The 16,081-nt window shown below is 39.0% G+C and overlaps 1 protein-coding gene across 1 annotated transcript in view; it reads left to right on the top strand.

Annotated features, from left to right (window-relative positions):
• Positions 1-801: 801 nt before the first annotated feature.
• Positions 802-16,081, top strand: part of LOC127626743 (medium-chain acyl-CoA ligase ACSF2, mitochondrial-like) — a 41,753-nt gene continuing 26,473 nt past the window's right edge. Inside the window, exons 1-8 of the mRNA XM_052102743.1 lie at positions 802-1,164; positions 7,559-7,754; positions 10,207-10,335; positions 10,433-10,486; positions 10,705-10,823; positions 10,947-11,109; positions 14,466-14,561; positions 15,865-16,016. Coding sequence (XP_051958703.1) covers positions 1,058-1,164; positions 7,559-7,754; positions 10,207-10,335; positions 10,433-10,486; positions 10,705-10,823; positions 10,947-11,109; positions 14,466-14,561; positions 15,865-16,016 — 1,016 coding nt within the window. The 5' untranslated portion in view covers positions 802-1,057. The remainder of the gene's footprint in view (positions 1,165-7,558; positions 7,755-10,206; positions 10,336-10,432; positions 10,487-10,704; positions 10,824-10,946; positions 11,110-14,465; positions 14,562-15,864; positions 16,017-16,081) is intronic.

The following is a 16,081-nucleotide window of genomic DNA, read 5'->3' as shown; positions in this document are numbered from 1 at the left end:
TCCCCTAAATATAATAAAACATTTCTGTGACTTTACTCCTGCCCATTTCTCCTGCATTCAACAAGTTGACTACAAGAACTGATTGTTCGCTTACCATCTAATCTACCCAAAACTTGACATGGGGCCTTGTTAGGAGATGATCAATGTTATTTGCGTCATCTGTGAGTGGCCATAATGCTTGGCTCTTTAGTGTATTTCTATAACTGCTGATCTCCTGGAATTTTCACACACAACAGTTTCTAGAGTTTACTCCGATTGGCCAAAACAGAAAACATCCCGTAAGAGAGGTCAATGGAGAATAACCAGACTGTTTGGAGCTGAGAGAAAGGCTACGGTAACACCGATAATCGATAACCACTCTGTTCCACTGTAGTGAGCAGAATAGCATGCACAACATGTCAAACCTTGAGGCGGATGGGCTACAACAGCAGAAGACCACGTCAGGTTCTAATTGTCAGCCAAGAACAGAAAGTTGAGGCTGCATCATGACTCTTACTCTAATATTTACAAAGAGGTAAATTAGAAAATGACAAAATAAACACCTCTATGGTCAGTAGAGGTTCATAGTAAAATTGTGGAGTGTTTTCATGTATCACATAAGCTGATTGCAATGCCTGCTGGTGTGTAACCGCGTTGACCCCTTCTGACATTTCTCAGACATTCCTTCTCATTTCAACCCACACACCATCTTGATAATCCTGTGAGTTTGATAAGTTATGAGATAAAGAAAGCAACTCTGCAAGTTTCACTGAGGTGATAAGGACTTGTTTTTTGTGTCAGCTACTGTTCAAATACCATAGAGCTACTTAGGCTGTCGTCTTTGTGTGGTTCAAGGATTACCTTTACAACTTTGGGGTCGCGGTAGCACGATTTTGGCGTTGTGTAGAAATCCAGCGTGCATGAATAAACAATGCCATTAACTCGTGGTTGTTTATTTTAATTTAATGCGCATGTAGACACCGTAGTTGCACAGAGTTTCTGAACATATTCCGAAATCCGAACTGAGATTCTTCAGAGTTGTTGTAGCCTATAACATAAAAGTAGGCGAAAGAGAGAAATGTCTTCGCAAATTCTTGCCAATCTACGTGCGACCGCGCAATTGTGCAAAAGAGTGAAGTGTCTGCAGAGATCTTGGGCACCTGGTATATCTGCTCAACAGAGTTGGTAAGAACTCGTAGTCTAAAACCATTCTGCACATATGTTTATATCTTTTGTGATTAATTTGGTAAAAGTAATCAAAGTTTTATTGTTCAAACACCTAAAACTGTAAAGGTAGACTTCCGTTAGATTATGTCAGTTGCTTTCGTATGTTATGATTTAACAGAAAATAGACGCTAAGACACTTTTGTATCCCATGAGCTGATTTAAGGTCATTTTTATTTTTATCTTGAGCTAGGCCTATCAGATATAAACTTCTCTCTCTCTCTCTCTCTCTCAAATTCAAATTCAAAATGCTTTATTGGCATGACTGTACATAATACAATATTGCCAAAGCTTGGAACACATAGATTATACATAGAGAATAATTATAAAGACATCAAAATAATAAAGTATATAACTTAAATTCATTGTACAAATTAACAGAGTAACAGATTACAATATCTGTGAACATTCGATACCACAGTGTTTTAACACATATATACATACATACACACACATACATTACGGAGGGTCACTGTGGTGGACAGTAGGGAAACACACTGAGGTCAGACACACACACACACACACACACACACACACACACATACATTCACCTGCTGTCTCTCAGGCTGTGGCACACACACACGTATCTGGCAGCCAGTGCTGCTGTCTGTCCCTCTCCTAGTAAGGTCTTTATCTGATCTAATTCAGTCATGGCTGTAAAGTCCTGTATTAAGTCAGTGAGTTTGTTGAAGTAGAGTTCTCTGACTGAGCTGTATTTGTGACAGTGAAGGAGGAAGTGTGTCTCTGTCTCGATCTCTCCTGTCCTACACTGAACACACACCCTTTGCTCTCGGGGTAACCAGCTCTTTCTGTGTCTGCCGGTCTCGATGGCTAGGCTGTGTTCACTCAGCCTGTACTTGCTCAGGATCTGTCTCTGCTTTGTGTCTCTCACACTCTGGAGATATTCTGCCAATTCATAATTTGATTTCAAAGTTCGATAGAATTGTAATTTACTTTGTGTTTTAGTTTCCTGATCCCAATGTTCCAGATATGTATTTTTAGACTGTTTGATAATTTGGTTTATTCTGATGTGTGTGTGAGAAGCAGTGCTGGTCTGAGACTGGTTAGAGTTAGTCGGGTTAGTGAGTCTCAGGACCAGCTGACTGAGGAGACTCTTTTCGGGGTTCAGTTCTTGGGTTTGTAGTGCTTTAAAATGTAGCGTTTCTGTGGGACTTGATTTTAGATGCATCCAGAATTTGAGGGATCTTTTTTGCATATTAACAATCAATGGGAATCGGCCTAATTCTGCCCTGCATGCATTATTGGGTGTCTTCCGTTGTAGTTTTAGAATCATTTTGCAGAACTCTGTGTGTAGGGCTTCTGTTGGATGTCTGTCCCATCTAATGTAGCTCTGATCACTGAGTGGACCCCAAACCTCACTTCCATACAGCGCTATGGGCTGAATTACACTATCAAAGATTTTACACCAGATTGGAATCGGTATTCAGTGTTTTGGAATTTCTTCTTAATTGCATATAGAGCTTTATCTCTTAGAGCATTCACTGCCACACTGAAACTCCCCGATGCAGTGATGACCAGGCCGAGGTAAGTGTACTGCATCGTGTGCTCTAGGCCGGTGCTGCCTAGAGAGAACTGGTATCTGTGTTCCTAACATCTGGGCTTTTTCTGAAAGACCATAATGTTGGTCTTTGTGAGGTTGACTGCCAGGGCCCAGTTCTGGCAGTAGTTCTGCAGCAGGTCCAGGTGCTGCTGTAGTCCCTGTGCAGTGGGTGACAGCAGCACCAGGTCGTCTGCGTACAGCAGGAGCTTGATGCTCCTGTCCTGTAGAGTGAGTCCAGGGGCTGTAGACTGCTCCAACTGCACCGCTAGTTCATTAATGTAGATGTTGAACAGCGTTGGACTCAGGCTACAGCCCTGCCGCACTCCTCTCTTCTGGGTGAAGAATTCTGTATGTTTGTTGCCAATTCAGTATTGCACATTTGTTGTTCGAATATATTGATTTTATAATGTCATAGACTTTACCCCCTACACCACTTTGTAAAAGTTTGTAATATAATCCGTTGTGCCAAATAGAATCAAATGCTTTTTTGAAATCGACAAAGCATGCAAATATTTTTCCGTTTTTGGTCTGTTTTACGTGTTTATTGATTAGGGTGTGTAGGGTGTAAATGTGGTCAGTAGTTCTGTGATTTGGAACGAAGCCAATCTGACTCTTGCTCAGGACATTGTGTTCGTTAAGGACGTTTACAATTCTGTTGTTTAAAATACTGCTAAATAACTTCCCCAGATTACTGCTCACACAAATGCCTCTGAAATTATTAGGGTCTAATTTATTTCCACTCTTATGAATTGGGGTAATAAGTCCTTGGCTCCAGATGTCAGGAAAACAGCCTGAACGAAGGACAATGTTGAACAGTTTGAGCACGGTCGCCTGCAGCTCCGGTGTGCTGTGTTTCAGCATCTCACTCAGAATGCTGTCAGGACCACAAGATTTATTACCTTTTTGGTTTTTGAGTTTGTTTGTCAATTCTTCATGTGTGATTTGGAAGTCAAGTGGATTTTTATTATTTTTAATTGTCTCTTCATAAGTTTGTAGATTTTGTTGGATCAGATTATAATTGTCATTGAGTTGTTTTGATGGGATTTCTTTATATAAGTTTTCAAAATGATTTGTCCAGATTTCTCCATCTTGTATTGGTAGGTCTTGTGGTTTTGCTGTGCTCATATTATTCCACATATCCCAGAACTGATTTTGATTTATTGAATGTTCTAATTCTTGTATACTTTTGGTCAGATGGTGTTGCTTCTTCACTCTAATCGTGTCTTTATATATTTTTAGTTTTGAAAAGTATTCAGTTCTTAAGTCAGTGTTGTTTGGTTCTTTATGTTTCAGATTTGATAATTTTCTAAGTTGTTTTCTTAATGTTTTGCAGTCTGAGTCAAACCATTTTTCATCTTTTGGAGTATTTTTAGTGTATTTTTTGCCTTTCTTTTTCAATTCACTTCTATGTGCTGCTTTTTTAAATATGTAATTGATTTCATTTGTGGCCGAATTAACACCATCTTTAGTTGTTTCAAATTTTTTATTAATAAATGTATTTATTAGATTTTTTAGTTCTTCAGAACTGAGGGCTTGGACAAATTTATCTGCGCTGTCCGGAGCCCATCTATATCTCTGCTGGACCTGATACATTTGGCAGGTTTCCAGTCTGTTTTGTTCTGGTGTGTCGTGTGTTTTGATATAGATGTTAGTTTGTTTATGGTCAGAAAGCGGAGTTTGCTGTTTGACAGTGAATGCATTGAAGGAGGATGGGTCCATGTCAGTGATGGCATAGTCAACTACACTAGCTCCAAGACCTGAACAACACGTGAACCTCCCTAAAGAGTCCCCTCTGATCCTGCCGTTCAGTATGTACAGGCCTGAGGCTCGGCAGAGCTGCACCAAACTCTCTATCGGTTTTATTTACTGTCTGGTCAAGGTTGTTTCTCGGTGGAAGTTTTCTTGTGAGACTCGGGGGGTTCTGGCCAAAGACATATTCATTGCCCTTTGGATCTACATCATCAGGTTCAAATCCAGTTCTTGCATTAAAGTCTCCACACAGCAGCACGTTTCCCTGGGCCTGGAAACGGCTGATTTCTGTGTGGATGTTGTTGAGATATTCCTCGTCATGGTAAGGGGAATCCGCTGGGGGAATGTAGATGGCACAGAGATATGTGTCTGTAGCAGAAATGCCAATTTGGTTTAGTTTTAACCAGCAATGAAATTTTCCAACTGAAATAGTAGAAATGTGTTTGGCCAGATCCTCCCTGTACCACACCAGAATTCCTCCCGAGTCTCGTCCACGATGAACTGTACTTATTTTAACTGAGGGTACAATTACTTCATAATAGCCTGAGGGACAGTAGGTAAGCGCATCATTTCGACACCAGGTTTCAGTGAGGATTATTATATCAACATCTTCGATATGTTTTAGAAATTCTGGGTCTGTGCTTTTAGAACCAAATGTTGAAGAATTAAGACCCTGAATATTCCAGCAACTTATTTGAAATGAATGCATTCGTTGAGACAGAGAGAAAGTAACGTGAAGCTAGTGTACATGTGAAAACATACATGGCAAACAATTTACAATAGTGCACTTCTTTTTTTTTTTCTTTTTTTTTTGTCAGTAGAGCACTGTGTGTGTGTTCTTATCTGTTCAGGAGCTGGTTGCACAGTGTGTGTAGCATCTCTCTGATCTGGCTCAGTTCGCTGGCAGAGGTGGAGCTGGAGCTGGTGGGTGGAGCAGGAGGCCGGGCTAAAGCTTCAGCGTAGCTCGGTGCTCTCGGGTGGAGGGATTTATCTGGGTGTGGGGTTTTTTTGGTTTCTTCTTGCTAATGGGGGCTTGATGGCCAGCAGGTGGACGTGGAGTTGGTGACTGCAGGTTTACAGGTGTATAGTGAGCCATAGGTGGGTGTGGATGATGTGGGATGCTTGTCCAGCCGACGTCTCTCCTCGCCGGAGTCGGGGGGGTGTGTCTGTGCATGTAGGGGTGATTCGTCATCGGGGTCGGGGGGGTGTGTCTGGGCATGTAGGGGTGGATGGGCCGGTAGTGTTCTGGAGTCGGTAGCAGATGTCTCGGTGACGACGGGTGCGCCCAGCGCTGCGTCTTTAAGGGCCCTTGCAAAAATGCGCACTGCATCTCTGTGCAGGTGGAGCCCATCGTACAGGTGTTGGGGGCCGATGTGGTGGTGGTGGACCAGGTGCACGTTTGGAAGTGTAGAACATCTGCGGGAAATTTCAGTGTTAATGTTGTGGATGATGTGTGGTGGTGTGTCATGTCGTGGGAGAAGTGTGGAGATAACAATCCAGGATTCTGGGAACTTTTTGTTGGTGATTTCTGCCACTTTTCTGACAGCATCAGCAGTGTTGTTGCGCAGCGAGTGAAGGTCATTGGTCCCAGTGTGGATTATGACACATGAGGGGTGTCCTGGGAAGTCTCTGATTATCTGGTGGGCGTGGCCAGTTGTGCTGCATCGTTTTGCAGAGACTTTCTGATGTGGGAAGAGTTTCTGTGGGTCCAAGAACTTTCCATTAGAGTCCATGAGGAGGAGAACATCTGGATCAGGTTCTGGAGGGTGGGCAGGGGGGTTGTGTTTCTGCAGGTGTCTGTGTGTTTGTGGCAGTCTCGCTGTCTGTATTGTTTCTGTATTGTTTCTCTCTCTCTCTCTCTCTCTCTCTCTCTCTCTCTCTCTCTCTCTCTCTCTCTCTGTGCTATATATACTATGAAAGCCACATTAAAACTGTCTTTTTTTGTTAAGGCAAAAAGAATATCATTGTTTTATATTTTGCTACTTTTCTAAAGCCTTTATGTATTGATTTAATTGTTTTTGGCTACCTTTTTCCAAGATCCAAACTCTCAATGTTGATTTATGAAAATTATTCAAATGAATAATTAGCCTACATTGTAGTAGACAAATTAAATTAGTGAGATTTTGAAAAATATGGTAGGCCTACAATGTCACTAAAGGCACACCTAAGGAAAATGTGCTTTTTTTTCTGGTCACAAAGTGTATTAATTTATTTATTAAGATTTATTTTATTGAATATTGATAGAGCAACATAGTTGCTGTGAAAGTTATGAAAGCTGTGAAAATAAATAATTACGGATGGTTGTTTGATTCAAAATTATTTATTAAAAAGGTGGTGAGGGAGCCTTTTACCCAACACTTGGGTTAAAGGTTGAGACCACAGGGGGGTTATAGTGGTAAATATAGGGACAATATAGTGGTAAATATAGGGACAATAGTTATTGGGCAAAATTTGTCAACATAGGCAAATATTTTTGAGATGGAAAGATCTTTTTGAGGAACAAACTAAGATGATGCTAAATAAAATAACCACTTTAGAAAAGAGTTAACCATTTCATGTTCATTTTAATCACATTTGACATTTCATAACATCTCTGTTGTAATTGGGTCAGTCAATGTAGGTCCACTTTGAACATGTTTTATAACAAATCTATTTGCCACACTTTAGAAAAACAATTTTTACACCATATAATATCCTTTCACTTATTGGACAGTTATTAAAAAATATATTTGATTTGATCACCTTGAACAAAACTGAAAATTATAAGTAGTTTGTCTCAAAATAAATGTAATAATTTCAGGGATAATTTCTCATTCGTTCCATAAATTTGCAATATTTAAAAAATGATAATAAATTAGATAAAATTATCTCAAAATCAGACTTTAGAGACTGAACACAAAGATGCCATGGATAAGGAATATTTTGCCATTTATAGTGACAAACAGGTGTTAAGAAAAATACTGTGGTAGTTTTTTATTTGAAGAATCACCCATATACCTATCTCTCTTTACACACACTCTCCACCTTGCTTCTCTTAATAACCAGTGCCATTCATGTGGATAACCCACCCAGTGTCCCATCCCTGACTACCAGCTATGCCCATGGCATCTCCTCTCATCCACTGCTTTCTAAGACTGTGGACCAGTGCCTTCAAGCCTCAGTGGAGCGCTACCCTGACCGTGAAGCTTTGGTTTTTTTGCAGGATGGAATTCGCAAGACATTTGCTCAGTTTCACCAAGAAGTAAGTGGCCAGCTTTTCTGCTTTCTCCTCAGTAGTTCAGTTAGAGTAGCGAGACTGTAACTGTTAAAACTTCCTAACCACTTTGCTTCCCATTTTATTCACATCAGCCATGTGAGGGAGAGATATAGGGAGAGAGGAAAACCACAATTCCCCAATTTCAAAAGTGTTAGTGGAAAGAAGGATCTTGGCCAAATCCTAAAATAATAATAGTAAAAAAAAATATAAACACACACAAGCACATTCCTGAACAGGCTCCTATAGAGATTTTCAGCTTGTAGTCCAAAAACCCGGAAGAGACTTCGCCATGTGTTCCCTCTGGATTTTCCTATGGGGTTCTTGAACTTATAAGAAAAAAAATAAGGTCTGTGGTAAACTATACTTGATGATGTGTGGACTGTTTTTGTACAACATAAATTAGACACTGTCATACCTCAAATGTGAATTTTTCGTATATTTAATTAAAAAAATATTTTTCAAACTTGGCGGCTTCAAAATTAATGTTTGAGGTATCTGTCATTTATATTGTAGAACAAAACATCCACTTATAGTCAAGTTTACCACAGACCATATTTTACACACAAGTTCAAAAACCCATTATAAAAACCAATAGGAAAAGCCTGAGGGAACCCATGGCGAATCAGACTTCTGGGTTTGCCTACAAATTGACGTCATGGCTGAACAGCTCTATTAATCAGACCTTGGGTTGTTAAAAGACAGCAACTTATACACTTTATTTATACACTTTTACCACAGTTTTAATGAGAAATTTTGTACTGAAGTGGAGTTAATATACACTCTTTCCATTTTTTTTAAATATAAAATATGCTCATTTTACTCTATTTTTATTGATGAGTGTATTGTTTCTTTGTATTAATCAGTCATTGCCATGTTGACATGTAGCAATAATCAAAGAAATACTGAATGTAAACCACTGATATATAAATAGAACTGGATCGCTAATGCAACATTAAACTGCCTGCAGGAGGTGAAGCCACCGGAAGTGTTTGAGCAGCCATCTTATAGTGCCCAAACTCTCTTAGAGCGTCAATGACTGACTGGTTAAAGCACCCCCGTTTCACCGTCTCCTACTTGCGGATACGACAGTTACATTTCGCCCTCTAGTGACAATCATGTTTGATGTTTAATTTGCTTGTTATGGATAATATTAGTTACAAGGGAGAAGATATATGCCGATTGCAATGTCAAAGTATTCACCTGCCCAGCTTATCAGTGCAGCACAACGATAACCAATGGGAGAGGGAAAACTCCTCCACAAGTTGTAATATAAGTAGGAAAAGATGTAATATCTGCTTGCTTAGAGTGACAACATGTCCTTACCCCCGAATGGGATTTAAAAAAAGTCAAACCAGGATTTCTAATTCACCTTAAATGTGCGGGATTTGCTTGTTTTCACAGTGATGTGCTCTTTGTAGTCATACATAGATACATGTTATAAATACGTGTTCGTTTTCCTTTTAAATCTAGCGTATCAGTTTAATTTGAACCAACTTTGCATGTGTCCCTCAGGTGCTGTGTGTGAAGTCTGAAAATGTCTGTTTGTATTTTATCTCAGTTTCAGTGAACTTCTTTGCATTCAGTCATAGGCGGACTGGGAAGAGAAATTGTCGCTGTCATTTTCTGCAAATCGCGGCCCTCTTCAGCCAGTCTCGGCCTCTTTGGCATAATGCACCAGTCCATTTCAGCTTATTGCCACCCTTTTCAGCACTATTCGGCCCTGTTTCGTGGCAGGGAAAAGTCCCGGTTCTCCCTATGGCCAGCCCGCCCCTGCATTCAGCTGATCTGTTCGCTGATGAAGTTTGTTAGTGGTGGATTCTGTTTGAGATAGATGCACATAACTCGCTCAGGCTTTCAAGAAACAGGAAAAATTCCAGACTTTTAATAAATAAATAAATAATTACATGTGTAGGAAGTTTGCGTTGTAGGGATGTACAGTAGATGCAGATTTCAGAAATAAAATCTGTGATTGACTAATGTTTACTCGCTGAAATTAGATGATTTCTTATAAAGTCAATAGGGGCACTTGAATGTTTGGGCATTGCAATATGGCGGCACAGTGGCTTCACTGATATGACGTCATGAGCAATCCAGTTTTATATATATATATATATATATATATATATATATATATATATATATATATATATATATATATATATATATGTGTATATATAGTATATTTCAGTGGTTGGAACATATCCAAGAAAGTATTACATTCTCACAAGATGTTCCATCCTGGAGAGAAAAAGACACCCTGTCATCTAAAGTTTAACTCGCCCTGTTCCTTAGATTAAATAAAAACGTTTTCTGCCTCTCTTTTATGTTGTGTTATGTAATGAAACATTGAATGACACCTCAGTTAATGATTTCCAAATGCCATCAGGATTGATAGACAATCAACAAGTGTAAACATGTAATATTATTTTGATTTCAGGTGGAACTGTTAGCAGCAGGTCTGTTGGCTGTTGGGTTGAAGAAGGGGGATCGCTTGGGGATGTGGGGACCAAACATCTATGAGTGGGTGCTGATGCAGTTTGCCACAGCCAAAGCAGGGATCATTTTGGTGAGTGTTTTTGACTATCCCTAAATAGATTTCTGAGTACTTGTCCACAGCTATTCTTGTAACTAACCTGCTCAAGATTGTTGATGTTGTTTTACAGGTGTCAGTGAACCCTGCTTATCAGTTGCAGGAGGTAGAATTTGCACTCAGAATGGTAAGACAATAAAAACAGACCTGTTTTTATTTATTTTTTTATTTTCACTAAAACTGATTTCTGATTCTGGCTCTGATTTAATCTGCACCAGTTTGCGGATTATATAATGACTTTTTAAAAAGGAAATTTTAAGACCCTTCACCCCATAATTCCCACCCTGGTCTGCACTACTATACATCTAACAATAATACTACACATGACTATTTGGTGTATTTTAGGTGCAGTGCAATGCAATTGTATGTCCGACTCAATTCAAGACCCAAAAGTATTGTGAAATGGTAAGGCAGATTTTCCCAGAGATGAACCGCACTTCTCCTGGCAGAATCAATAGTTTAAAGTATGTATAACATTAGTTAAATCTCTTGGAGATCTACACAATTAATATTGATGGTCTAAGGACTAACAAAGTTGTATTTTGTAGTTTTTGACACACATGGATTGAACTACTGCTCTATTCTAGACTACCAGATCTTCACACTGTGATCCTGACAGACAGTCACCAGCCAGGGACTTTCCACCTGAATGATGTGATGCAGGCTGGGACTAACCAACACCATCAGCAACTACAAGACCTGCAGAAAAAAGTCATGTGTGATGATCCCATTAACATTCAGTTTACCTCGGTACTGTTCTATTTTTAACTCGTACCTCTTAATTTTAACAGCATTAACCTGTTGAAAAGACCAGCATGGTGTCCCTCCAGGCTTAAAGGAATAGTCCTGCGATTCAATACAAAATAATGGTTCCGTCGTTTTACTTCCACGAGACTGAGCTGTTGTATTAGCCACGCCCCCTCTTTCCAAAACACAGAACTGTTGTTAAAAACAACAGCTGCAAAATAGCACCCTCAACTGACAAATGTGATTTGCAACATTGCATAAAATTGTATTTTGCCTCAATAATTCGCTGCAACTGCAATACTATGAAAACTTGCAAAATTATTATCCGTGGACACATTTTTGTTTGCTGTTTATATAGTCTAGAGATGTTACAGAGACCGAAGAGTCAGTGGAATATCTCAGGATCAGTGGCGGTTCTGGGGGGGCTCGGGCCAACAATTGTTTAAAGACGGATTGTTTCACTTTTAATTGACAATATCACAATTCCAGTGGGTCAGAAATTTACATAAACTGAGTTAGCTGTGCCTTTAAGCAGCTTGGAAAATTCCAGAAAATGATGTCAAGCCTTTAGACAATTCACTTTTGATAGGAGGTGTACTGAATTGGAGGTGTACCTGTGAATGTATTTTAAGGCCTACCTTCAAACTCAGTGCCTCGTTGCTTGACATCATGGGAAAATCAAAATAAATTAACCAAGACCTCAGTCTGGTTCATCCTTGGGAGCAATTTCCAAACGTCTGAAGGTACCACATTCATCTGTACAAACAATAGTATGCAAGTATAAACACCATGGGACCACACAGCCATCATACTACTCAGGAAGGATACACATTCTGTCTCTTAGAGATTGAATGTAGATTGTTGCGAAAAGTGCAAATCAATCACAGAACAACAGCAAAGGACCTTGTGAAGATGCTAGAGGAAACAGGTAGACAAGTATCTATATCCACAGTAAAACAAGTCCTATATCAACATAACCTGAAAGGCTGCTTGGCAAGGAAGAAGTAACTGATCCAAAACTGCCATAAAAAGCCAGTCTACAGTTTGCAAGTGCGCATGGGGACAACTCCAACTTTTTGGAGAATTTTCATCTGGTCTGATTAAACAAAAATGTAACTGTTTGGCCATAATGACCTGAAGAAGCTGAAGAACACTATCTCAACCATGAAGCATTGAAGTGGCAGCATCATGTTGTGACGGTGCTTTGCTGCAGGAGGGACTTCACAAAATAGATGGCATCATGGGGAAGGAAAACTATGTGGATATATTGACGCAACATCTCAAGACGTCAGCCAGGAACTTATAGCTCTGTTGCAAATGGGTCTTCCAAATAGTCAATGACCCCAAACATACCTCCTAATCTGTGGGAAAATGGCTTAAGGACAACAAAGTCAAGGTATTGGAGTTGTTATCGCATAGCCCTGACCTCAATACAAAATTTGTGGGCAGAACTGAAAAAGTATGTGGGTGCAAGGATGCCTACAAACCTGACTCAGTTACACCAGTTCTGTCTGTAGGAAAGGGCCAAAATTCCAGCAACTTATTGCGAGAAGCTTGTGGAAGGCTACCCAAAACTTTTGACCCAAATTAAACAATTTAAAGGCAATGCTACCAAATACTAACAAAGTGTACAGTATGTAAACTTCTGACCCACTGGGAATGTAATGAAAGATATAAAAGCTGAAATAAATCATTCTTTACTATCATTAGTACTACTAAAATAAAGTAGAGATCCTAACTGACCTAAGGCAGGGAATGTTTTCTACGATTAAATGTCAAGAATTGTGAAAAACTGAGTTTAAATGTGTATGTAAACTTCTTACTTCAACTGTACATATGCTATTCTGTTATATGTCCTATTATTTGAATGTCTATTTATACTCCAACCTTGTTTTATATTCTGTCTCACTGTAATGTTCTGTGTGCACTTGTTTCTCCTATCACCAAAAACAAAATTCATTGTGTACATAAGAACACTTTGCAATAAAGCTCATTCTGATTATGTTTAAGTTGATTTATGTCATTAAAGTTATGTTGACTGTTTTGCTGGTTCCTGCTTCCTCCTTGCCCATCTTGTGAACCCTGGTACACTGAAACCCGCGAAGGAGTAGGGATGTGCTGTCATGGAGTTCTCGCTGCAGGCGTCCACCAGGGGAGGAGTGGCTGTCGTCCATCAGGTGACAGAAGAGAGGATGATGACCAGGCGACGACGGGTCCGGGGATCGGCGAGCAAGGTTTTTCTCTCCTCTCGCCCCCTCGCTATCCCTCATCTCTCACAGGGCTCCAGAGAGGCGGGGAAGACCTGCCGGCAGAAGGACGGCTGGAAGGGCAATACCTCTCCTCCAGGAAGGGAGAGAGAGAGAGAGAGAGAGAGAGAGAGAGAGAGAGACCCACACACTGCCACTGTGTGTGTCTGTGTGTTTGTTTGTTTAAGTTAATTTATGTCATTAAAGTTATGTTGATTGTTCTGCTGGTTCCCGCCGCCTCCTTGCCCATCTTGTGAACCCTGTTACACTGACTTTTTAACCATAGACGGAATGCACCGAATTACCTCTTCCTACTGTTTGAATTGTGCATCAAAATGACCATTGAAAAGATGTTTAATCAGGCTGTCTGTTTAACAGTATCTTGTAAGATAGGAGAAACGTGTTTTTCATCAGACAGTGACAGTATATACATTTAAAATGACTTTTGAGCTGTTTTCATCCCTATGTGATTGTCCAAGAGAGATGGATTACATCGATGCTTGTTTGCTCTTCCTTACATTACTGAATGTCATCCTCGAAATTTGCCACCTGACTTTCTCAACCCGTATTCAACAACCTGAATATTATGACCTGAAATCCACCACTTGAATAATACAAATTCGAATTTCACAACCTGAATTTGTTTTTAGGTGGATTCACACAAAATATTTTCAAATATTTTAAATTAATTGCAAAAATTTTCGATAACATCAAAGTACACTCTTTTCAAGATGATGAATTCTGAGGCTTTTTCAAAGTCGGGTTCTGGTGATATAAAAAAAGATGCCATAGTTGACCAGCATTTTCTTACTGGTGAACTAAAAACATGCTAAGCTGGCATTTTCAGCAGGTTGATTAAATAAAAAGTCCTCTAAGTTCTGATTCACATTGATGTTATTGATTAGCTCCTGGTACTGTGGATTGAATAGTATGCAGAATAGAATGAACTTCGAGTGAAATTTATCTAAATGCAACTGACATACTGTGTGTGTGTGTGTGTGTGTGTGTGTATGTATGTATGTATGTATGTATATATATATATATATATATATATATATATATATATATATATTAATTTGAGTTTTGTCGTCATCATGTTTTTTATGTCCTTAGGGAACCACAGGAAGTCCCAAAGGAGTCACACTGACCCACCACAACATTGTCAACAATGCTTACTTCGTTGGCATGCGCCTTGGCTATGGCTGGAGGGTAGGTACTTGGAACTAATCAAAGGGACAAAAATGTCAATACAGTACAAGTAGTGTGTGTTTTAGAAATGTTGGACCAAGTAATTTGTGTCTGGGAAAACTGGTCTTTAGACTTTTATTCATCCCGTTAAAAGAATCCTGTGTTTTAATGAAATCTTCATGAATTTCCTTTAAAGGGATAATTCACCCAGAAATGAACATTTTCTCATCATTTACTCACACTCATGCCATCTCAGATTTTCTGCTGAACACAAACTAAGATTTTTAGAAGAATATCTCAGCTCTGTATGTCCATACAATTCAAGTCAATCAAAATTGTTAAGCTCCAAAATGCACATAAATGCAGTTTAGAAATAGTTTATATAACTCCAGTGTCTTCAGAAGTGATACGAGAGGTGTGGGTGAGAAACAGATCAATATTTGTCAATTTATTTTGACTATAAATTATCCTTCCTGCCCAGTAGGTGGTGATATACATGATATACACCAAAAACAAAAGACGCATTTAAATTCAGTTTTTAAAAAGTGAGTTACTAATTATTTAAATCAACCATTTTTTCTTTCATATCTGCATTTTCATGCTTATAACTGATATGCCGATGGTTTAATTTGGTAAATAATTGGTCGATAAATATTTGCATTGGTGGCTGCACCTTGTGAAACAACGTTTGACTGTCATGAACTAAGCCCTGTTAAGTACAGTCATCTCTGCTTTGCTGCAGCTAAATAGTTTAAGTATTGATACAGTGAAAAATATTATTTGTTCGTTCAAAAATTGCTTTTAAATACAAAAACATTGATTTGTAAACCTTAGACAACAGTCGATGGTCAGACTGATATTTTTTGAAAATGTGTTCACATCCTGAGGTGGTAGCTTCCTTTACACCTCGGGATGTGAATTAATTTTCAATAATAAATTAACTATCTGAGTGCACTTATAACATGGCTACCACTGTGGTTTCTGCAATTTGAAAAAACAGGGACGAATCAATGAATCATTCATAAAAATGACATTAGCTATAAAATGTGGAATGTCTCATTTGAAATTTTTGGGATGAAATATTTGAAAGCATAAATAATCAAATTTAAATTGCAATATGTCTTAGTATGATTATTAAACTGCAGAAGGCTGCAATTTTATTAAAGTAATTAATAATCTGCATGCTTTAAAATTATGTGTGTAATGAATTTAGAAAAAATACCCATTCAATAACCACAACAAAAATGTGTTTTTGCTTTGAAAATTTAAAATTGTGCCTTGAAAAGTGTGGGAACCCTGATATTGTATCCTTTTCTTTTTACAGAAAAATGTGCGATTGTGCTTGCCAGTGCCGATGTACCACTGTTTTGGCTCTGTGGGTGGTGGTATGGTCATGGCCTTGCATGGTGTCACATTGGTTTACCCATCTACTGCTTATGATGTACATGCCAACCTGGTGGCTATGCAGAAAGAGAAGTATGCTGTCACATATTTTAATCTTTATTGAACCTGACTGAAAAATCATGTTTTTTATGTGTAGA

The sequence above is a fragment of the Xyrauchen texanus genome, chromosome 33, assembly GCF_025860055.1.
Source record: "Xyrauchen texanus isolate HMW12.3.18 chromosome 33, RBS_HiC_50CHRs, whole genome shotgun sequence".
NCBI lineage: Eukaryota > Metazoa > Chordata > Actinopteri > Cypriniformes > Catostomidae > Xyrauchen > Xyrauchen texanus.
This window is presented reverse-complemented; position numbering and strand designations above follow the sequence as displayed.